Source organism: Cephus cinctus, unplaced genomic scaffold (assembly GCF_000341935.2).
Source record: "Cephus cinctus unplaced genomic scaffold, Ccin1 Ccin1_scaffold0091, whole genome shotgun sequence".
Classification (NCBI taxonomy): domain Eukaryota; kingdom Metazoa; phylum Arthropoda; class Insecta; order Hymenoptera; family Cephidae; genus Cephus; species Cephus cinctus.
In genome coordinates, this window is record NW_014332830.1 from 508917 (window position 1) to 531329 (window position 22413).

Here is a 22413-nt window from a genome sequence, read left to right on the forward strand (position 1 = left end):
AGTTTTCATATGAAAACCCATTGGTGAATGCCGCTGGAAGCTGGGCGCGAACCTCCAACCTTTCGGTCGTGAATCCACTACCCTATCCACTGGGCTACGGCCGCCCCAACTGCGAGAACCAGCGCGTAGTAAAAAGAATCATGAACCAAGAACAGTAAAGGCAGCTGATAGATAAAATCAGTCGGAGTGCTTTCACATACCTTCTGTTGATAAAAATAAATTCATATATATCGACAATTACTACATTTCTATCATGGAGGGTTAGATATAAGAATAACCAACACGTTCGTGTATTCTCTAATGTTCCACATTATTGGTTAATCCTACTTAAATACTGCAACGTGGAAATGTTGTCAACATTTAACATTCAGAAAGTCCTTATTTCTATATCTACTAAACCATTAGATCACGATATATATACAAAGTTCCATTCTCCTGGCGGTCCAGAGATGAGCAGGGAGATTGCCAATGTTTTTTTCATCTATGTGAAGTTAGCACTGTCATGTATTTTTTGAATTTTTTCTTTTGCTAAAATATTGTTGGTATTTTGTTGGTTTTTGTTGGAACAAATAGAAAACTTGTTGGTTGCTCATTTTTTTTTTGGAAAATCACTTTGTGAAATATGCAGAAAGTGTAGGTAACAAGACAAACCTAATCAGCAACTAACCAGTGACTATCAAACATCACTGGCCACGACTGTAATTGACTGACTATCACTGATTGTGAGTGAATAATGCGACTACAGAGATGGGTAGGTAACTATGGGTGTATTCGCAGTCTTGCATACATATGATGTGGGAACGATGTGGGTATGACATGGGTATTGGTATTGCATAGTGTTGTCTGGCATTGCCTCAGAAATGTCAAAAATATATATTTAATTGACATAAATCAAGTAAATCATTACTGCCCTTAAAAGGTTAGCTAATGCAATCCTCTAAATGTTTCTAGATTCTGTTTAAAATCTGTCTTTGTCAATTAGTTGTTTTTTGTAATATCGCGTCAAAAGAGAAATGACAAAAGTATTATTTAATGTGTCAGATTATACCCGATTGTACTGCAACTTTACTATTGCGCACTTATCTATAAATTATTTAAAATTTCTAAAATTATTGTAGCTGAAAGCGTTTATAATTGTAATAGTATGTAAACAGATATTGGATCATGGAATGTTATTGTTATTAATATATTTCTTTGTGCATTGTGAACTTGAATCATAAATGTTTGTTGCACATATTTTCTCATAAATACTATCTTTTATATGAAGTTTAATAATATTTCTTGTCTGATACTTGTGCGACAGTTTTACTCAGTCTATGACCAAGACATCATCACCAAATAGCATTCCCTGCTAGTGAATTAACAATGCGGTTCCATCATGCTGCAAGAGAGAGAGAGAAATTCTGAAAGCACAATGGAAGGTTTGTTATTGTAATATATTGTAAGCTAATGCAAGCGTAATGACTCTTAAAAAGAAAATATTTATATTATCATATGCATGCAACTACATTGTTATTTAAATCTTATCTAAATAGTGACAAATTTATGATTACTGTATGGAGATACATTTCCATGTACATTTTTCCAGAAAGTGAAAATCGGACATTACCAGGACATGATGTGCAAAGTGGTAAGCTGAAATATTACATTGTACTTATTACATTACTTAAGTTCAGGTTCCTTCTTTATATTTTATTTACTCCATCATTGAGTTCTTCTAGTTTGTCTATGTATTCTACCTTTGCATAAGTCAATGAAAAAGCAAGCGCCAAGCTTGACATAATTAAATTAGGGTATGTCATGGGCATCTGTTACGTTACAGACTAGGGCTTCTTCTAGTAGCATGTATTGTTATATGGCTGAAATTATGAACACTTCAGATTCTGCATAGACTCAATTCTTTCAACGTGGCTTTTTTTTGATAGTTTGAATCTGTAGTGGAAGATCTGAGTATATTTCCTTTATGTCTGATCAGAAGCAGCTGACTCAAGAGCAGGACATATCGAAAGTGTACAAGAAGGAGCATCATCGATTATTGGACAAAGTATTCCTGGGCCATGTCAGCAAGATCTATTTGCAGCTCATGGATCCGTTCAGGGAGAAAGTAGCGATGCTATTAGCGTTCATACTGTCAGTACGTCGGTGTCTGGTAATGGTAAATATTACACTCTAGTGCACAAAACGAGAGGGTCAGTGTATAAAAGGTATTTCAATATTATAACCTTCATGACCAATTTTTTGTAGAATCAAGTTCAAGTAGAGTGAGTGTAGCTACAGTAGTATTGCCTTGGGGTGCTCAAAAGGAGACTGTTAAAAGTCAACAGGTAGGGGACATGGATTTGAGGCCTGGTGAATTCGTTATGCGAACATTATTTGGGGATTTTACGATGCAAGCGGAAAAAAAAATGGAGGCTGTTATGACGGAACACGTAAGTACTGCAATAAAGAGTTTCCTATTATATCTTAAGTATTGTTACATACGAATTCTACAAATAAAAATGAAACTCATTTAGAGATACAGACATTACATGGACAATAAAGTAGTTCAATTCTATCCAAATACAATTGGATGCTGAAAGAACATTATTGTTTCTCTCTAGGAAAAGCCTCTCTCCAAAGTGTTGCAACGAGGGGAGGATGCTCAATTTGACCAACTTCTTTCTGCATTTGGGTCTGTAGCAGAGCATTGTTTGCCTTCGATTCTAAGAGCGCTCTTCAATTGGTACGAGCGACAGCTGGTCGATCATGGGACGGATCAGAAAAAAACAATCCCAGGCAAGGAAGATCAAAAGGGAAAGAGGTAATATTCTATCAGGTCGATAATATTCTTCTAGTGTCGTTTCACTTTAAAAAATGTTTTTAATGTCTTATACACTAACAAAAACGATAATTATCAGTATTATGTATACAATTGTATCTGGGAGCGTGGAAACTGTGGAACGAAGCGAAGCAGATTTACTACAGGAACGACGAGACCTTGCGGTTGAGTTCATATTCTGTCTGATGTTAATTGAAGTTCTGCGTCAATTGCCCTTCCACCCAGGACACGAGGATCTCTTAGTTTATATTGAGAACATCGCATTTAGGCATTTTAAATACAGAGAAGGGTAAGTGCAGCGGATTTAGTTCTGGTGCGATACCGCAAGTACCAAACGATTTTAGAAATAAAATAACCAGATAGAAATTCTAACGGTTTTATGCTTCTCTCTTTTTTTTTTAGAATACAAAACGAACCGAATGCCGGGAACATTCATATTATTGCAGACTTGTATGCTGAAGTGATAGGAGTTCTCGCACAGTCTCGATTTATGTCGGTAAGAAAAAGATTTATGGTCGAGTTAAAGGAACTACGTGCCAGAGAGCCTGGGCCGCATACTACGCAAAGCATAATTTCTTTGTTAATGGGTATGAAGTTTTTCAGGGTGAAGGTACGTGTTTTTCGCTCCATCCACTTTCTCATGCAATGGCTTGGGTGAGGTAGGATACAGCTTGTTCATTTGCAGATGGTTCCAATAGAAGAATTCGAGGCATCCTTTCAATTTATGCAAGAATGTGCTCAATATTTTCTAGAAGTCAAAGACAAGGATGTCAAACACGCATTGGCAGGTCTCTTTGTTGAAATTCTCGTTCCAGTGGCTGCGGTGGGTTTTCCGAAATACAGTTACATCTTTGAGTTTACTTGAAAGATTAGGGCTATTTTATTCTTTGCCAATTTGCTCATTAGCCCCTCTTAAATTCAGGCTGTGAAGAACGAAGTAAATGTTCCATGTTTGAAGAACTTCGTCGAAATGTTGTACTCGACGACATTGGACATGTGCACAAAGTCAAAACATCGACTGGCACTTTTCCCATTGGTGACATGTCTCCTCTGTGTCAGCCAGAAGACATTCTTCCTTCAAAGTTGGCACTACTTTCTGGCTATGTGTCTATCCCACTTGAAAAATCGGGATCCTAAGATGTGTCGCGTCGCATTGGGTAAGGCTGACAATCTTTGTGATGTCACCGAGAATCACCGAGATGGTAATACTAAAAATTTCTACGTCTTACAGAGGCTCTCTATCGTTTACTTTGGGTCTACATGATTCGTATTAAATGCGAAAGCAATTCCGCTACGCAGAGTAGATTGCAAAGTATAGTCAACTCTCTCTTCCCAAAAGGCTCAAAGGCCGTTGTACCTCGAGATACTCCTCTCAATATCTTCGTAAAGATTATTCAGTTCATTGCTCAAGAAAGATTAGATTTTGCAATGCGAGAGATCGTCTTTGACTTGCTCTCGGTTGGTCGGCCGGTCAAAATAATTCTGACGCCTGAGAGAATGAGCATTGGACTACGTGCCTTCTTAGTGGTCGCGGACAGTCTGCAGCAAAAAGAAGGCGAACCGCCAATGCCACGCACGATGGGCGTACTACCTAGTGGAAATACTGTCCGCGTCAAAAAGACTTTTTTGAATAAGGTGAGTAGCTCAGGAACGTTAAAGCCTTTTTTAAAACCGTGACATCGTCCCATTGAAACTTCCAGATGCTTACTGAGGACACAGCCAGGAGTATAGGCATGTCCTCGTACTTTCCGCATGTGCGTCGTGTATTCGTAGATATTTTGCGGGCTCTCGACGTTCATTATGGACGGCCTTTAATGATGACGAGTACTCAGAACATGAACAAAGAACCAGACGAGATGATTACTGGTGAGCGCAAACCGAGGATAGATTTGTTCCGTACTTGCGTGGCTGCTGTACCACGTCTCATTCCTGACGGGATGACTGGGGCAGAGTTGGTCGACATGCTCTCGCGTCTTACTGTTCATATGGATGAGGAACTACGTGGCCTGGCTTATCAGAGTCTTCAGACACTTGTTCTCGATTTCCCGGATTGGCGGCAAGATGTCGTCTTTGGATTCACTCAGTTTCTTGCAAGGGACGTCCAAGACACTTTTCCACAGTTGGTTGACAACGGATTACGAATGTTGCTTCAATTGCTAACCAGTTGGAAGAACGCGCTATCGAGCCCTGGATCTTCGGTACGATCTAAGGACCAAACCATAGATAATGTACGGAGTAACATTCGCCCCTCCGATGTCACTGGAAAAAAGACATCTGAATCCTCTCAGGTTCGACTCTCTTTAGATACTTCTGTAGCTTTACTATCCTCTAACGTGTAATGCTTAATACAGAAAACCGAGCCAGTATCGACTGTTTTTCATCTTGTCGAGGGCTTCGCATTGGTGATGCTGTGCAACTGTAGATTGTATCCCCGTCGGTTAGCTGTTCATATCTTACGGGAGATTAAACTTCTCCTGAAGATGCTGGGTAAGAACTATTTATTCGTTGTTGTTTGATACTTCAAATTTATGATACGAAATGAAGAATAGATAAAGACATATTTGTATTTTTGACAGGTGCTCTCGAAGATGATCAACCAGTGATCGACGTGATGGACGCTTGCTGCCCACTTGTACTCGAGAAATGCTATCACATGTTACCACCAGCGGAAAAAGCGGCAGCGACGTCGACGTCAAATGTCGACCTACAATGGATAGCCGAGAGAAGTAGCTGTGTTTGGACCGCAGGTGGATTATAGTATCTGCAAGATCAAGTTGCAGCCATATAGACATGTATTTTTAATAACTCCAAACGTTTGATATACAGGCTTTCACGATGAAAATAGTACAAAAAGTACTTCATCGTTGAATTTAAATGGAGCAGATCCTTGGAGCAGCTGCTTATTCGGCTTCCTTGAGAAGGATCGAGTTTTAACTCTATGTCCCAGCGCCGTGGCTCATTCTTGGCCGATAGTCTTCACTAGAATAAACTCCCTTTTTGCCGTTATCGATCCCACGTAAGATTGCGTGTTGCTGATGCTGATCTTGTACCGATATTGACGATTGTATGTGTCTCAACTTTTGTTCCTTTCCTTTTAGGCCAGTCAATGATAACAGAGCCTCGCTCTTACGCAGTTCGAACACTGTACGAAAACCAGTAAATGAGAGAGACGTCTACATGCATGTCTGGAAGAACTACTTGACCTTCGGGTATCGCGTTGTACCGCCGATTCCAAGTCCGGTTGTACGTTGCGCCAGCCCAGATCTTAGCCTCAGGTATGCTGATCACCCGCTCTTCTTCTCTTTCTCTTAATCTATGATCGCCATGCACAGCAATCTGTCAATTCTTAGACCTCATTCTGAGTATCGTTCAAGTAGGAAGTGCATGATCAAAAAATATTCATAAAAAATCCGTGTTTGAAGAAGTTATGGAGAAAAAGAAAGAGGAAAAGTACTCGCAAACGATATAAATATATCGTCTAAGAGTTACTTTATGAACATTATGATATTTAAAATTAATTGGTGTTGGATCTTGTCTGCTTATGTCTGTTGTGCCATACCATCTGTCCAACTAAATCGCATTTGGCGACTATACCGCGAATAGCTTGCTTTTAATCAGTTGTCAGGGTCATTCGTGCATCCACCTGTTGACCTATCCCCTCTCGTATTTCCACTGTGTGTTATACATTATTATTGGCCTTTGAATGCCTAGCGTATGCCAATGCATACTTGTTTTCTCTTATTTTCCATGTTTACTCATCTAACCATTTTCATCTTTCCATCCATTTCAATATTCAGCCTATGTCCAAAAGATTCTCGTTTGTCTTCAATCCGGAATTAAATTTTCTGAAAAAATGAATAATAATTGGATGCCGAATGAAAAATTAAACGATGAAGTAGGAGCTAGAATAGGATGAAATAAGGATGCGAGAGGACATGTTACAGAATTCATTGGATTATTTCTTGTGAAGTAGAAAAGCTATCAGCTTTATTATAGAGAAAGAGAGTTTTTTCAAGTTGGCACGTAGCTATAATTGTGTCGCGTCTCACGTGCTGTGGGGTAGAGTAGATTTCGAAAGTAAATAATGTCTTTGATACAAGAAGCATTGGTGGTACACTGTATTGCATACTCTAGTGGTCAGCATACGGTGGAGTTTGGTGTGTTGTGCATGAGTAAGGAGTTGAGTCAGAGCCTGGAGAACCTCGGCGGGGCGCAGACCCTGCCGGGCCGCTTTTCCGTACCATCGATTTCCGGCATCTACACCAGGCATAAGCGGACCAGGTGAGCTACCTATTGACCGTCCCAAGGAACCTACCGAATTTTCACGATTTAGATTCTGCTGTGTTCTTCGTACACGATCTTTCATTCGATGAATCTTTTTTTTTTAAATGCTTTCCTGTTCCTAGCCACTTTGTACGTAACGTATTACCTCTTGAATGCATCTGAGGTGTACTTGTGTATACTTTACCTCGGTAAGGTGTTCGAATGAAGGTGCACGTACTAACAGAAAGTTACGCTCCTAGAGCGGAAGAATTGGCCACCTTACATGAAATGTATTGAAAGCGGAAGAATGAGTCCAGCGAGATTATTTTTTTTTATCACAGCTCCTCGCCGGATAGCCTCTCTGCTGAGCGAGGCGACAACAAATCACCTGGTTCTAGCGCGAATCCGGCTGCCCTGTATAAATTGACGGTGCCACTACTTAGATGCGAGGCGGTCGACGTGCGGGATGCTGCCGTCCAAGCTATTGGAAAAGTCAATGCGGAGGCTTTGAAGTAGGTTTTTTTTTTCACACACAGAATTTCACTTACTGATCGCTCGTTATTTCTAGGGACTTAATGGAAGAGCTAGTCCCCTACATTCGCGAAGCTGTAGATAGGAAGCAAGAGAATATGAGAAGGAGGCGACGCCGAGATGCTCTGAGATTGCAGCTGGTGCGAGTCCTCGAGCTGATTGCTGAATATGGCACATTTGGAATCTGGTTTGTACACTTCTTGTGAATGCTGAAAAATACTAGTATTCGGCAAACTCGAGAGTGACAATGCAATTGGTTGTTTCAGCCCAGCAGTTCTGGATCGAGAGACTCAGTCGTTACATCCTACTTTTATCGAATACATCGACGGTGCCCGACTTTACCTTGAAAATGAAACTGACAAAGAAGCACCAGCAATTAGAGATATTAAGTTGCACTTTTGCAATTTCATTCGAAAGATGATAAAGAGCTTTTCTCGTGAGTAGTTTGTCCGGATTGTACACATCGACTACCCATTACCTTTTTCTTATGCTAAAATTATGAACGACCTGTGCTTTATACTCGTTTGCCCCACAAGAGCCTGCCGAAAGTTGCTCCATGTTGACCGATAGACATCTCAATAAGTCTTTATTTCTTGTTTTCAGTGGAAACTTGCTATGCGCTCCTTAAGAGAGAATTACGTCGCAATTTGTTTACACTCTTTGCAAGCTGGGCAGGTCCTTACGGACGCCCTCTCACGTCTACGGCGTTTACCAACGAGGAGGAGCGATTTTTTTCTGACTTGCAACTGTTTGCGCTGCAGGCGATGAGCGGGCTGCTGTGTTGCGGTCCATGTTTTAATCCCCAATCGTTGTCTGAAGAGGGAGCGATACTTTATCAATGGCTCGATCTCCTCTTAGCAAGTAAGGATGAGAAGGTCAGTGACAACGTCATCCATTCGAAATGAGAGATGTAGAATGCAGTAGATGCAGAGCATGATCTGCAGGCTCTGATGACATACAGTTATTATCAAATATTTTAATGTGTTTCTATAGATTTACGCCCTCGGCCGTGAGACCGTAGTCTTACTGCTTGAGTGTAATCCCGACATCGGTGCTCTGCTTGATTGGGTTGTCGATCGTTGTTATACTGGTGCTCCACAAGTAGCCGACGGATGTTTCTTAGCCCTGGCGACAATTTTCAGTGCAAGGTAGGAACTTATCAATGCTTGGAAGTAGCCGTCATATCGACTGACTGACCGCCATATCATTAAATGAAGAGGAATAGTATGTGGGAGTTGTAAGGTTAAAACATGCTTCGTACATTTATTTTTTCTAGAGAGTATCCTTGTGATCATTACACCAGTGTCATTAACGTCACGTTGATGAGCACAGGATGTCCGCGCGCTTTGGTTCACGATGCGGCCCTTCAGCTTCTACAACTACTGGACCAAAGATTCTTTGGCAATGTCGGACCGCTGCCTACTGTCGATTCCGAGACTGGTTGGTACTTGGTTAAATACTTGGTATTATTAATGTGCTGTGGCAGTTGCGACATGCAGAATGTCTGTGTTTGTTTGACGAGACCAGACGCAGAGAATACGTATTGCGGCTCTTCTAAAATTCTGGCCACTTACACAATATAAAACAAAATTCATCGCGAAATTTGTATGGAAAAGCAAATTGCAAACGTGCTGGAGTACGACGATGGTTCGCGGTGGATCTGCATCGTCCTGAAAGTCAATTCATTATATTTATACCAGTCTCGTTAGCAGACCCTTTGAGTGAACGTACCTCAAGAAAAGCGCGAACTCTCATCGCATAAGCAGGTAGATTGAAAAGTAGAAAAACTGTAGACACGACGAGCAGCATCTTCGTTACTTTGGTTTGAGATGCGACGGCAACAGCGGCGGAACTTTGCGTAGATTTTATGCTGTTAACTATGACTGTGGTGTCGTTTCTTGGGAATCCAGCTTCTTTCGAGTTGCTGGTAGGGTTGACGTCGACAGTAAGACTGTTAGCAGTGATCGCGGAGGCTGCTTGGGCGCAAGAACTTTCGAGGGATATAGACGAGTTACGAGGTCGCGAGTGCAGACGTGGATGTGGTTGAGGAACTGAAGAATTAAGCGAAGAGGATGGCTTCGCGTTGCGGAGGACACTGGAAATCATGGCTCGGCGAATACGAGCGAGGCGCCAGACTGCCTGAGCGATCTGTGCGTTTAAGAGAGCGATTACGGAAAATGGTAAAACAAATGTTGTCAGGGTGTCGGCAACGTTGAAGATGCTCGCCCAATCCTCCCACTCATCAGCTAAGTGGCAAAGGGCAGTGGCATTATGTCGCGTTTCGCTGGACGGCCGTGAGCTCGAGAATAAAAGTACAGGGCTGCAAAGCACAAGGCCAAGGATAGTTAAACCAAGAAGGACAGTCTTTGCTCTAGTTGTGGTGCACATGGACTGTCGCCTCAAGGGGTAACGTACTACGATGAATCTTTCGACGGTAAATGCTACGACGAACCACACGCTGAGGAAACTGCAGAGTGTTGTTAAGTAAATAAAAAACTGGCAGAAGCCTTGTTGATTAAATAATCCCACGTCCACCAAACCCAGCCAAACAACGAAGAGTGCAACAAGGAATCCAGTGTCACTGATTGCTATGGCCGCCAGATAGAAGCTCGAGGAGGATCGTCGCATTTCCGCCGAGAGGAGAACACAGACTGAGAGGCAATTTCCAAGGACTCCCAAGTACACTAGGATAGGCGTGTAATACATTTGCAAGCCGTGCATCACTTGCTCGGCAATACCCGTTTCACTTTCAAGCTTCTTTGTCGTCATCCTGTTAGGTTTTTGTATTTCTCCTTTTTCTTCCTCTTCGTTCGTCGTTATTTCGTAGACGGTGAATAATAGCTAAGCCACCTACGGCGAACCTCAGTGCTCTATGATTGTCGGCCAACTGAGGGCCTCTCGGCAGTCGGCTGCTTCTTTTAGACCTGCGTACATTTCTCACTTTTCGTCATAAAGTCCCTCCTCCAAATACACAACGTTCAATTTTACTCTTACATCGTCGTGCCTGTATAAGTGCGCAAGCTCTCGCACTCGTATGACATTGCAAAAGATACTGATCTTCCGATTCTAAATAATTTTAGGATGTTCGGATGAACACGTCACCGGGCCTGCAACCGAACAAAATGCTGGAGTTGGAGCAACCGCCGTCGGTAACGGTGTCGTTAGGTCTGGCACACTCGATGCCATCCTCTCTACCACCTACTGCCGCAGCCAAATGTATCTTTCTCGGCAGCTGGCCCACTTGCATCCCGAACTCACCATGCCGATGTTTAGCGGTAAGACTTATTAACCTCTTTGAAGATCAGAATGAACGAGACGAATCCTAATTGTTGTTTTATCGCAACGAAAAGAACAGTGAGAAATGCAACTGAATGAATCAATCTCTGCAGCATGCAAATATTTCACTATAATTATTGGCGTTTATGACCTCATTTAACTGTCTCATTGTCTTTCTATTACTTTATGTTTGTTCAAAATTACCACATGCAAAAGTTGAACAAACGCTAATATTGGTAGTACTGGAAGCAATTAAGCGTTAGGTACTTAGGGAACCGGGCGTTACTTGTGTAAATATTTCCATCTGGTAACGGAAGTGGCCTCGATGTGTCAAAACATGAGTGAGCAACTAGAGTGTCCAGAGAAATTATAATCGTAAGAGAAAATAAAAATGGTATAATATATAGGACAGATAATTAATGGATGTACTTTACATTGTAGAAATCACTCACAGATTCCAAACTGCTCGCCGCGAGGTTCGCCAGCTACTTCTTCAATATTTATTACCGTGGTTGCATAACATGGAACTGGTAGACTTAAATGTACCACCTCCTTCGAATCCTTTGAGCTATTACCAGGTAGACATTTTAAAAGCATGAAAAAAGCTTCAGTGCAACATTTGGCAATTATTTTGATTGGCAAAAAAAATATATATATCTTTCTTTACAGTATTATGCAAGTGATGTAAATCGTGGTATTGGTGGAGTTGCCGGGAACTCGGGAATCGGCGGAATTGGCTCCGGAGGCCGAAGAGAAGGCTGGGGTAGCGCTGAAGCCACCGAAATGGTCCTCAATAATTTGTTCTACATTACAGCAAAGGTTAGTATTTTTACATCTGTAATATCAACATCATAAAATTTAGCTAAACTATACTAATCGTGCGAATAATAATATGCTATAGTTCTGAAGGGATCGTTTTTCTCAAGTTCCGTGGATTCTCATTTTTCTATTACAGTTTGCCGATGAACATCCCAAAGAGACAGAGGAACTCTGGGGTACACTTTGTGGATGTTGGCCCAACAATCTTAAAGTAATAATCCGCTACCTGATAATCGTATCCGGAATGGCGCCCCAAGAATTATTACCATACGTGAGTAAACGACTATGCAAAACTTGTTCGATAATGATATTGCTTATGCAAAAATGCGAGAACGAATAAGCTATGTGATGGAAATTAGGATCACATTGCTCTTTAAAGGCTAAGCGTGTAGTGCTGTATCTGGCTCGAGCACGTCCGGAACGTCTCGTCGACGAAATGATGACGGAGCTCCAAACAGTCGAAACTCTAAATTGCCTGATAGAACGCACGGAGACGCCACCATTTTACAGACTGACCAGCATGAGAAAAGCATCCTCACATAGCGATGCGCCTGCAGCCGATCCGACTAATCCGCCTCGAGATTTGGCTGTCGAAAAGGGCACGATACACACGAAGCGACACTCTGGGGAGGATCCTGTGAAGACTGGGTAAGTTAATTTTCATCTTTCTCTGTTTCTCTTTCAATGTTCAGTTCTCAGTTTTTTCTATTTTTTTTTTTTCTTTCCGTCGTGATTCCTTGAAATCAGCGCTTCGAAGTCAGATACGGCCCTACGTGCACTTGCTGGTTTCTCGACTCCGCGAACAGATAAATCACGCAGTGGCAGTACGATTGCTGGCGGTGTTCAAGCATCGCTACTACCTGACGACCTCTCAATGACCACGAGTGAACCAGAGGTACGTTTTTGCATGCAAGCGAAAAACAACGCAGCTGTCTCTGGTGGTCAGCAGAATGGACAGAGGGTTAAAAGAAAGATGTTTCAGTTGATCGTCGAAGAAACATGTTATATTGTACGAAATGGAGCTACACTATCTGCCGAAAGCCGTATTCCTGGGAAGGCTGGCTTCAGTGTTGAAAAGTTTGACATCCCTCAGCCACATCCACTTCCGATGCCAGAGTATGGCGGCTACTTTGCGCCGCTCACGGAATACTTGCCAGATAGTTCACAACCTATAAGTGGCTTCCATAGGTAATCGGAAAAAAAATTATTCAAAAAACACTTTAACACTTAATTAGCTACGCACGTAAAATGATGCTGTATTGTGAAATAAATGCGATGACTTCTCTTTTCCAGATGCAACATTGCAGTAATGCTGCTAACGGACGTAGTTGTAGATGGTGTGCAGCTCGATTGGTCGATTCACGTGCCGCTCATGCTGCATATCGTCTTTCTTGGACTAGACCATTCGAGGCCGCTCGTTCGCGAGCACTGCCGCTGTCTCCTACTAAATTTGCTGGTAGTTCTCGGTGATCATCGCGATCATCTTGGCGTTGCCAGGGTCCTCTTGGCTTCTCGCACTGAACAATTGGGCCTTGGTCTGACGACTCCAGCACTGCCCGTTCTGAAACACAACTTCACTGAACTTGATCCGGAATTCGACAGCTACTTATATGGACCAACAGTTGTCCAGCCGCCCCTTTCTCATCATACAACTTCACCTCCTCCAGCAACCCCACTTCCAGGCACTTTTATCTCGTCAGCGATTTCATCGTCTATACCAGCTGCGACCACTTCTACTCTTTCGGCTACAATAGCATCAGCCTCATCGTCTTCATCATCATCCTCCTGCGCATCCTCCTCCTATGCAGCATCGGCGTCAGCTGTAGTGCCAGTAGCTGCAACAGTTACAAACCCGGCCCCAATCCCGACTACACTTTACTCCTACTCCTCTTCATCGAACTCCTCCGTATGTGGCAGTCCTGCGTCTAGTGTGCCTTCTTCGCCGCCGGCGCCTCCGCCGCTTCCTCCTTCACCTACACTACCGTCTTTGCCACAATTTTCATCAGCCTCATCACTCACCTCGTCACCTGCGCCGCCACCTCCGCCTCCACTTCCTCCACCACCACCGCCACCACCGCCATTACTCTTGCAAAATGATACAGCATTGACATCCGGTATCATGATTAACAGCAACACCGCTACCAATACTAGCAGTGTTTTTACTAACGTCAGTTCAGCTGGCACCTCTATCTTTATGCCAAACCCGGCAGTCTGTATCAGTACGAGCAACAACAACGTTGGCGCGGACTTTGAAAACAACGTCGATACTGTCTTTAACATCGGCACAACTGCTGTTGTCGGCCTCTCTGTAGCAACCTCTGCAACGACTTCCATCGCCAATCAATCTACAAATGCTTCAACAATTACCCTTACAAATGCTTCGTCCGCACATTTTGTGACAACAACGTCACCATCGACTTCGTTGTCATCGTCGGCAGCCGCTGTGGCAGTTTCGGCAACAACTATGGCGACTGCACCAATCACATCTATCTCTTTCGTTAATCAACAGCAGCAGCAACAATTGTTACAAAGCGGAGAGTATAATTATAGAGATGGATGTAGTGAGTTCAATGTTCACGGCAAGAGAGGTGAATACAAATAACATAAATAATAAATGAAATCGAAGAAATGCTTTATATGTGATAATAATTGTAGACTCGGCCACAGGCTCCAGCGGTGATTGGAACGCGACGTCTTCAACATCATCATTAAGTGCCATGGCACCGCCAGTGATAGTGACACCAGAAGTTGATGGGACAAATTGGACGTATCCTCAACCAGGACCGAGCATGTCAATTCAGGACGTGATAAAATCCTTGATAAACTTTTTGGCTTCAAGGCGAGTGCAGAAGTTGCGAGCGCACAATCAAATTAAGGGCGACTTTCATTAATAAGTCTTATATTTTTTGTAGGGCTAATCAACCATTATGGAATTACGAAGACATGACGGCTAAAGTTTGGTGGGTGCGCAGCGCAGAACAACTTACGGTGCTGTTGCGCCATGTGTTGCGCGTCTTCAGGGACTCACTGCCACACGCTTTAGTGAGTCAGCGATGGGCCCAAACGGCACTTCAACTAGGCCTCTCTTGTTCGTCGCGGCACTACGCCGGTAGATCTCTTCAAGTTTTTCGTGCACTTCGTGTACCAATCACCTCGAGAATGCTGTCGGATATTCTCTCGAGGCTAGTGGAGACTGTTGCTGAGCAGGGAGAAGACATGCAGGTATTAACACGTGAAGCGCAAAATTCTCTTGACAAATAGTCAGTTCTCGATGTGCCAAGTTTTTTTTTTCTTTTTTCATTCATCTTCCTTATTTTCAGGGATATGTAACCGAACTGCTGTTGACACTCGAAGCAGCTGTGGACTCGCTGGAATCGGACTTTCGGCCGCTTGACTTCATGAAAGAGATCTTTAAATCCACTCCGAATCTAAACAACAAGGATCCCGTATCGGGAATCATCGTAGGCGGCAAACGCAGTCCTGGTGGTGGTAATGTTTATCCCGGTAGTCCACATCTATTCTCTCATATGAATCAAACGGGTCACACGCGAAGTACCAGCTATTCCGTGAGTTACTGTACCAAAAAAGCTGGTGTTGTCGGCGTCGGGGGTGTTCCCGGTGGTGTAAACGGAAACAGTGCTACATCTGGAGGTGTTAATGGTAGTGGGGCTAATGGCAGTGGTGGAGTCAGTTGCATCTCTGCGTCATCGATATCAGACTCTAAGGGTAAGCTACAACTTATTATAAACTTTATAATTCAGAAATATCACTTATCGATCACTCTTGCAGAACTAGATGGCAGATCTGTATGTAACAAATATCCAAGTTCGAATCTCGCGAGATCGAGATCGGCTCAATCGCTGAAGCTTCTCGGTGATTCTGCAAGCCAGGACGACAAGATGACAATTCTGGCTCAACTCTTCTGGCTCTCAGTGTCGCTGCTAGAGTCAGATTATGAACACGAGTTCCTTTTGGCACTGAGGCTGCTGAGCCGCGTCCTTCACAGGCTGCCGCTTGATCGACCCGACGCTAGAGACAAGGTCGAGAAATTGCAACAGCAACTCAGATGGAACTCTTTTCCTGGTGTTCATGCCCTGCTACTCAAAGGATGCACGAGCCCGAATACTTACGAGCCTGTAGTCACGCTTCTGGCGCAATTTACGCCTTTACTGGACTTGCCTGTTGTCGATCCAACACAGAGTCTAGCGTTTCCCATGAATGTCGTCTCTTTACTGCCCTACATGCTGCTTAATTACGAAGACGCCAACGAGTTGTGCATACGAAGTGCTGAAAATATTGCTCAGGTAAACTTTATCTACAGTCGTGTATTTTTGCAACGCTACCAGAACCTCCTTGTGAAGATTTCACCCAAATACCTTTCATTTTCTCTGTCTTCCTTTTAAACAATATTAGGTGAGCGCCGAAAAGGGGAAAAAATTAGAAAATTTAGGAACGGTGATGACCCTCTACAGTCGACGCACCTTCAGCAAGGAAAGCTTTCAGTGGACGAAGTGTGTAGTTAAATATCTTTACGATACATATGCTCACCTGAGTTTTAACATGCTGGCATTCCTCGTGGAGGTTCTTGAAAAGGGACCAACGAGCGTGGCCCTGCCAGTCCTCAGTATTATACATTGCATGTTGCACTACGTGGACTTGGCGTCACCGAGCGCTCAGCCAGTCAATACGGAACTTCTGAGAGTGATTTCGAAATATGTCGAAGTACGTAAGATATATTCTTCGAATCCCATGAAGATGTAACAGGTCATTTTATTGGATCTCTGATGCTCGCATAGGGATCCCACTGGAAAGAAGCATTGAAGATCTTGAAACTCGTGGTTACGCGATCCTCGAGTCTTGTGGCTCCCCCGACTTCAGTTCACGGCTCTTCCTGGGATTCCTCACTTGCTTCGCCTCATCCAAGTTTCGCCGACAACGAAATATTCACAAAGAAGGAATTACCCGGTAAGTCGGATCGGTTGCTTTATGATTTTAATGGTGTAGTACGCGCACAGAAATAACGTCATTTTGTTCTTTTTGTTTGGCACCGTGGACTACGTTCCGATCGGACTACTTATTCGACAACGATCAGGTTGCGGTACAACTAATAACGATAGTCGCCTGTAGCTTCGTCATTGAATAAACTTGTAATTTCATAGTTCCACGTACCATTTGATATGGCTGGCCGTTTTCGAATTGCCCTCTCATTGATTTTTTTTCCACTTCATTTTTATCGTCATTGTTGTGGTAGTCGTAATTATTTATTCTTAGTCTTAACAGTCATGCATAAAGGTCCACATACGATTGAACGTTATATCACGCGAGTAGTGAAGAGTGAATTTCGCGTAAATAAGCGTTGAGGTGGTGAAAGTACATTTTGAATGGTGGTGCACATATGTATAAATGTATTAATGTAGACATGTTACACGATGCTATCTCAATAGGACGGACCATGGATTTTACGTTTGACCTGTCGCAAACACCGGTGATTGGTCGACGGTGGTTAATTCGCCCGAGTGGCGAAGACAGATCGCAGCTTGGCTCACCGCGACGTTCCATCTCGCTTTCACCAGCTGATAGCAATGCCATTGCTGGCTGGAAGAGACCCTGGATGTCCCAGGTTTGCAATTTCTCCTCCGATTAATGTACCACACACATAGAGTTAATACAGATAGAGCAGACAAGCCAGCTCTCAACGCGGCAGCGGCGAAGAGAGAGATAGATGCAAATCAGGGTGCAAAGGCGGATAGCTAAAGGGGTTCAGCTATCTCTTTCTTTCTCATTATGAGCGAACGGACACTTCCACTTGCAGAGCAGCCTATGGCTTGTCTGCTCTATCTGTATTAACTCTATGACCGCACACCACATACAGGGGCAACTGCATGAGATTTAACAAAAGAAAAAGGAATTGAAGAGGGCACGGAGTGCAAGGGGAGGGAGCAATGAAGGAGAAAATAAATAAATGATTAATTTGTTTGTTGCAGGGTCGCGTGCGAGAGTGCCTGGTCAATCTGTTGACCACCTGCGGACAGCGGGTTGGCTTGCCGAAGAGTCCGTCTGTGAGTATAGACTTTGTCTTCAGATTCTTAAGTCTTGCATGGGGTCGATAAGAATGCCTCTATAGAGGAGAAGGGTGCTTCATTAGTGTGATGGATTTTTCGACACCTTGCTCGGCAAACCCGAGCAAGCCTTGCGAGAACTCCTGAGCTTACAATGATATCTGACTCTCGTTATCTCCTCATTTTTAGGACGAACACGTTAGCTCAATGACAGTGTATTCTAAGGTAACGGGGGTTGTCCTTTTCATGAGAAGCAAGAGTGCTCTGACTAATGCACTGATTCGAGTACTTGCATCTAGCTTGTAGTTTCTATAATCACAGATCACTGCTGTGCAATTTAAATGCGGGTACACGTTCTTACTGGCACTGTTAAACAATTCACGATATCGCGCAGCCTCTTCTGTAAAACCCATTTATTTATAACGGAGTACCGGGAATTTCCTGGGCTCTTGGGATTTGACATTCCAACAGGTAATATTTAGTCAAAGTTCCGACTTGATGGAGCGACAATCATCAATGGCTTCGTCAACTGAGGAGATGTCCGGCGCAAACAATGACCTAAGCGGAGGCTCAAGGCGCGACGACGAGCAGTTTGGTGTCTTCAAGGACTTTGACTTCCTTGAATACGAAAGCGAGAGCGTCGAGGTAACTGAACCTACCGAATGCTGAAAATTCGATAATGAGTACGTTTGTCGTGATATTGAGGATGAGGATAATAAGTGATTAACATGTATTCAGGGTGAAAGCACGGACAACTTTAATTGGGGTGTAAGACGACGTCCATTAAGTGAGGGCGAGGAAAGAGAACCGAGTCTACGCCAATTCGAAGAGAGTCTCAGCGAGAGGACACCATCTTCTTCTGGCAAACACCCGAGTACCAGGGTAATTAACGAGAACATCTGGTCTTCGTGGCAACAGAACGCAGCATGACAGATTTATTCGGGATTTTTTAGCGAGGCGTCGCCGAGGAGTCATCCGACGACGAAGTTGGTTCGGAATCGCCTCTGGATGAAGTACCGCCAGGAAGCAGCGGTTCAACTGGTGGCCCGGAGACAACCGGTATTCTACCAGGAATGTTTCCACCTTCCTCGCTATCCTTAATTCCAGGACGAACGCGCCACGACTCCTCCACACGGTCAGACACTTCGTAAGTCTCTTCGCTTCTTCTGGTCGATTATTGTCATTATCTGCATCGATAAATATTTATACATAAAAATTCGCATAGCGGTTCGAGTGCTGGTGATCTTGGTGACGTAACGCCATGCAACGCCTCGCCCAATTTATCGGGCCTGATGCCCTTCCGACACGCGGTGCGAGACGACACTGAGGAAATTTGGAGACAGCAAATACAAGCCTTAATCACACAAGCTCCTTATAACACTCTTGACTTTTTTCAATTACTTGGACGAATCTTACGGGTAAGTATATATTTATAGGTTCAAATTTGGTTCAGGAGACTATTTCTGCATTTAACTGTCGTGATAGGACGCAAGTAACAAATCGGTAAGTTTGACGCGTGATGCGAGCGCCCTGCTGAGGGCTGGGGGAGCTGCCTCCGTTCTTCTCGGGTCCCACCTGTCGGGGCACGCGGAACTCCTTGGGTCGAAGGCAGAGCCTCCTCTGGTTTGGTTCTCCGCGACCGTTTTTGCCAGCCAGAGACTTCATGAATCTTTACGCTTTGGTATGCTAGAGATTCAAGAACATCTTGAAACGTTTCTTGATAGAAAGGATCATGCTAGTGAGGTAAGTCTGACTAGTCCAGTTGTCATTGGGTAACTATGTGAATACGAGTATTATGATGTGTACAGTGCCTAGAGGTTGTGAAGACAACCAGCAAATTGCAGACATTGGATGAAAGTCAACCGAGCGAAACAGCGCTGGAGGAGATGCTCCTGGACCTCGGGAGAGCTCTTTATAAGCTTCATTTTCAGCTCTTATTGTTGATCGAAGCATCGAATAAGATGCTCGGTGCACTGACAAATGCTGCTCGAAATCTGCAGAGCCCTTTACAGGATGCTTCGAACGAAGTAGCCTGTATGAGAATCGCTCTCAGTAGAGCCCTCGAAGAGAGCACCGAAAGCGAACGTGGCACTCCGACACCAACTCTGAGTCCGAGTCCACTACCTGGGGCGGCTGCCGGGGCTCTAGAAGATGTGGCCAGAGTCGCGGAACTCCTACGATCAGCCAGATGGTCGTCAGCTCTCGAAGCTGTTAGACTTCACAGAGCGCAGTGGCCAGCCGACCCCTTTCATGACGAAGATGATGTCGTCACAACCGCTGTAAACATGTATTGCAGGCATCTCGGTCAAGACAGATCAGGTAACTTTTCTCAATGTGTTATCCGTGTTACACAGTGTTTGTACCAGTCTCGATTTCATAATGGGACTTGCGACGTAAGAATTGAGTAAAACCTCGCGCTCCCTTTACGAATATTATGTAGACACTGCTTAGTATAAATTATCCTAATCCTCTATTATGTCACATGTTGCAGACCTCTTTGTAGTTACACGGAGTGACCGAGAGATGTCAGAAGTGTTTGGTAAGCTCATGGAAAGTCTCTTTCAAGTACTTGCCGGCGTTACAGGTTTGGAGGCTTCGACGAAAGCTACGAGAGCACAATGCCTCGAACACTCGCATGCTTCTAAAACAGACGTTTGAACTATTTTACACATTGCCCTCGGTCCACCCACAACTTGACAGAAACATAGGGATAAGTCCGCAGTACTGCTATTATATATTAAAAACTTTTAGGGCGAACGCCTCGTAATCCAAGAGTTCTTGTTCCTTCTTGTACATCCAGTGTGCATACTACTTGGTGATCGTCACGCTTATCATAAACGACTACATGTGTATAACTGAAAGGAAATAAAGGATGTCATTTGAAAGCACACCGACCATCTTTTATTTTACGCATCTCGTCCTCATGTTAAAACAAACCAGTGTAATTATTGTCATTCGCATACAAAGAGAAATGGACGGGATTTACCTTCGCCTGGGGAACTACGACTACGATGTATTCATGAATGTCAGTGACTTTTCCAGGAGGTTCGTGGATCGCACAATCTCAGATGCAGTGTGCCTTGCGCTTAAGGCAAAGCATTATCGAACGGTTAGCTGTGTTGAGGTTAGGTCGTCTTGCATCCCATTCGTAGGGGCTAACGATATAAATTGCACAGCTGACATTTCTTGGAAAAAAAATCCCGCGTGACTGTGCCCAACGCGAGAAGAAGATCTCTTGGCCAACCTGTGGTAAAGTGAATTCTCAAAATGCTCTCAGATGCATCGAAACGATGATGGATCAATGGAAAGCACTGCCGGTTTGTCATGCTTGTCGAATCCAAAGGAATGCTGATATAAGCGCTAGTATCCTGTCCCTAATCAGAAACTAATCGGGTCTGATTGCTACGCACACCTAGGGAATGCGAGATTGGATGTATCATGTGGAATTCATTCGCCTCGGCTCGAATCGCTCTTCCGAATTTTACGCTTATCGAACAAAATGGAGTGTTCCGACCTCGGCCTGCCCAATACCCCGCGTGACGGCCAGCGTCTTCTTCAATGTCGAAGCCAGCCGGCTCAAACCCGAATGGTATCCAGTGGACGTAAGTGCTGCCTTCCTCTTTTCCCTATCGTCAAGTCAATTCGCTGGACTCCTCGACTGACCTGGCCAACATTCGGTTTTCAAGGTAACATACGTCTTCGAAGGAAGTCAACTAATTCATCGGACAAACTGGCCCTTTCAACCGAAATGGCTCTACGACATCCTCGATATGAAAAACATTATTTTTTTAGACGTAGACCAACCATAATTAATTATTTTAGCCATCGTGAAGATCAGTATCTGCCAATAAATTGAACCCAGCCGAAAATCAATCGGTTCAGCTAACCGGAATATCGCGTGTGTATTCCTTTTCGTCTTTTACCGGATGCTGACGTGTGATCATCAGCGTCGATTCGTCATCATCTCTGGTTCCATCCTGACCGTCATCCTGCTGGTGCACAGACACCACAGAGACCCAAGTTATCTCATCTATTTAAGGATGTCGCCGCAGACACCGTATGCAACTATGCGTGCAGGGGGCGAGCGGGCAAATGCGTGGGCCATGCGTTGGTCTTTCAAAAGATTCCCTTACCTCTCGCGCCCAGTCGGCTATCCGTCTACCCTGCCCGCCCCCCTTTACCCGCCTATGGGACATCCTCGTTTCATCGCGACGTAACAGTCACGTTCATATGTATACTCCCACCTTTGCATCGAACTTCAATGCGCCGACATGACAGCATTCAAAGTGCTAAACAGTGCGCCACGTGATGCAGATGCTCCTCGGAGCCGGAGGCCGGAGGCCGGAGGTCGGACGTCGGCCAATGCCAGGAGGTCTCCTCTCCGTCTCAGCAGGAGAGAGCCTCAGGCAGGCCGCCACCCGCGATCTCCAACCTCGCGTCGTGTCACCGGAGCCACCGTGATGACGACGATGATATCTCGCATAGCGCCGCGACGCTCCAAGAGAGCAAGCAGAAGCACGCGCCTCTCTCAGGATGTTTGTGTTTCCTTTGACTCAGCCGTCCACTGCGCGGTTCAGAACGGCTCCGTGCATTTTAACGAACTACCATCGACTGAATAATTAGTCGCTATAACTCATTTAGATAATT

The 22413-nt window shown here is 44.1% G+C and overlaps 3 protein-coding genes across 11 annotated transcripts; 2 read left to right on the top strand and 1 right to left on the bottom strand.

Moving 5' to 3' along the window:
- The first annotated feature begins 295 nt into the window (after positions 1 to 295).
- On the top strand, positions 296 to 20654 carry LOC107273819 (protein furry). 9 transcript variants are annotated; one of them, XM_025090983.1, is made up of 46 exons: positions 296 to 751; positions 1304 to 1421; positions 1589 to 1630; positions 1976 to 2155; positions 2245 to 2429; positions 2601 to 2800; positions 2898 to 3107; positions 3221 to 3428; positions 3504 to 3641; positions 3741 to 3975; positions 4050 to 4453; positions 4519 to 5106; positions 5170 to 5305; positions 5395 to 5565; positions 5645 to 5834; positions 5917 to 6093; positions 6953 to 7099; positions 7423 to 7593; positions 7650 to 7799; positions 7879 to 8048; positions 8216 to 8487; positions 8606 to 8760; positions 8889 to 9052; positions 10693 to 10887; positions 11330 to 11466; positions 11558 to 11707; positions 11844 to 11978; positions 12087 to 12355; positions 12455 to 12602; positions 12690 to 12895; positions 13001 to 14295; positions 14363 to 14546; positions 14620 to 14929; positions 15028 to 15433; positions 15497 to 16011; positions 16121 to 16429; positions 16504 to 16672; positions 17152 to 17327; positions 17692 to 17766; positions 18238 to 18411; positions 18505 to 18648; positions 18720 to 18913; positions 18992 to 19184; positions 19252 to 19509; positions 19575 to 20085; positions 20258 to 20654. In XM_025090983.1, the coding sequence occupies exons 2-46, from the start codon at positions 1379 to 1381 to the stop codon at positions 20422 to 20424; spliced, it is 10656 nt and encodes a 3551-aa protein (XP_024946751.1). In that variant the 5' UTR covers positions 296 to 751; positions 1304 to 1378; the 3' UTR covers positions 20425 to 20654. The 9 variants fall into 9 exon arrangements, with proteins under 9 accessions (XP_024946751.1, XP_024946764.1, XP_024946767.1 ...); XM_015752394.2 differs by lacking the exon at positions 296 to 751 and adding an exon at positions 764 to 919; XM_025090990.1 differs by lacking the exon at positions 296 to 751 and adding an exon at positions 764 to 919 and having other exon boundaries at positions 14375 to 14546.
- Positions 9158 to 10671, bottom strand: LOC112495267 (neuropeptides B/W receptor type 2). Its single transcript, XM_025091138.1, has one exon. The coding sequence runs from the start codon at positions 10379 to 10381 to the stop codon at positions 9290 to 9292; it is 1092 nt and encodes a 363-aa protein (XP_024946906.1). The 5' UTR covers positions 10382 to 10671; the 3' UTR covers positions 9158 to 9289.
- On the top strand, positions 20622 to 21618 carry LOC107273286 (A-kinase anchor protein 14-like). The gene is made up of 4 exons (XM_015751336.2): positions 20622 to 20875; positions 20943 to 21083; positions 21183 to 21368; positions 21453 to 21618. The coding sequence occupies exons 1-4, from the start codon at positions 20639 to 20641 to the stop codon at positions 21573 to 21575; spliced, it is 687 nt and encodes a 228-aa protein (XP_015606822.2). The 5' UTR covers positions 20622 to 20638; the 3' UTR covers positions 21576 to 21618.
- The last annotated feature ends 795 nt before the right edge of the window (positions 21619 to 22413 follow it).

What these genes read in the sequence shown, in the direction of transcription:
- LOC107273819 (XM_025090983.1), top strand. Translation starts at nt 1,379, where the DNA reads ATGCTGCAAGAGAGAGAGAGAAATTCTGAAAGCACAATGGAAG. An exon ending in TACGTCGGTGTCTGGTAATG is followed by an intron (nt 2,156 to 2,244) that starts GTAAATATTACA and finishes AATTTTTTGTAG; the next exon opens with AATCAAGTTCAAGTAGAGTG. An exon ending in TCCACACGGTCAGACACTTC is followed by an intron (nt 18,914 to 18,991) that starts GTAAGTCTCTTC and finishes AAATTCGCATAG; the next exon opens with CGGTTCGAGTGCTGGTGATC.
- LOC112495267 (XM_025091138.1), bottom strand. Translation starts at nt 10,381, where the DNA reads ATGACGACAAAGAAGCTTGAAAGTGAAACGGGTATTGCCGAGCAAGTG.
- LOC107273286 (XM_015751336.2), top strand. Translation starts at nt 20,639, where the DNA reads ATGTCATTTGAAAGCACACCGACCATCTTTTATTTTACGCATCTCGTC. An exon ending in AGGCAAAGCATTATCGAACG is followed by an intron (nt 20,876 to 20,942) that starts GTTAGCTGTGTT and finishes TAAATTGCACAG; the next exon opens with CTGACATTTCTTGGAAAAAA. An exon ending in CCGAATGGTATCCAGTGGAC is followed by an intron (nt 21,369 to 21,452) that starts GTAAGTGCTGCC and finishes TCGGTTTTCAAG; the next exon opens with GTAACATACGTCTTCGAAGG.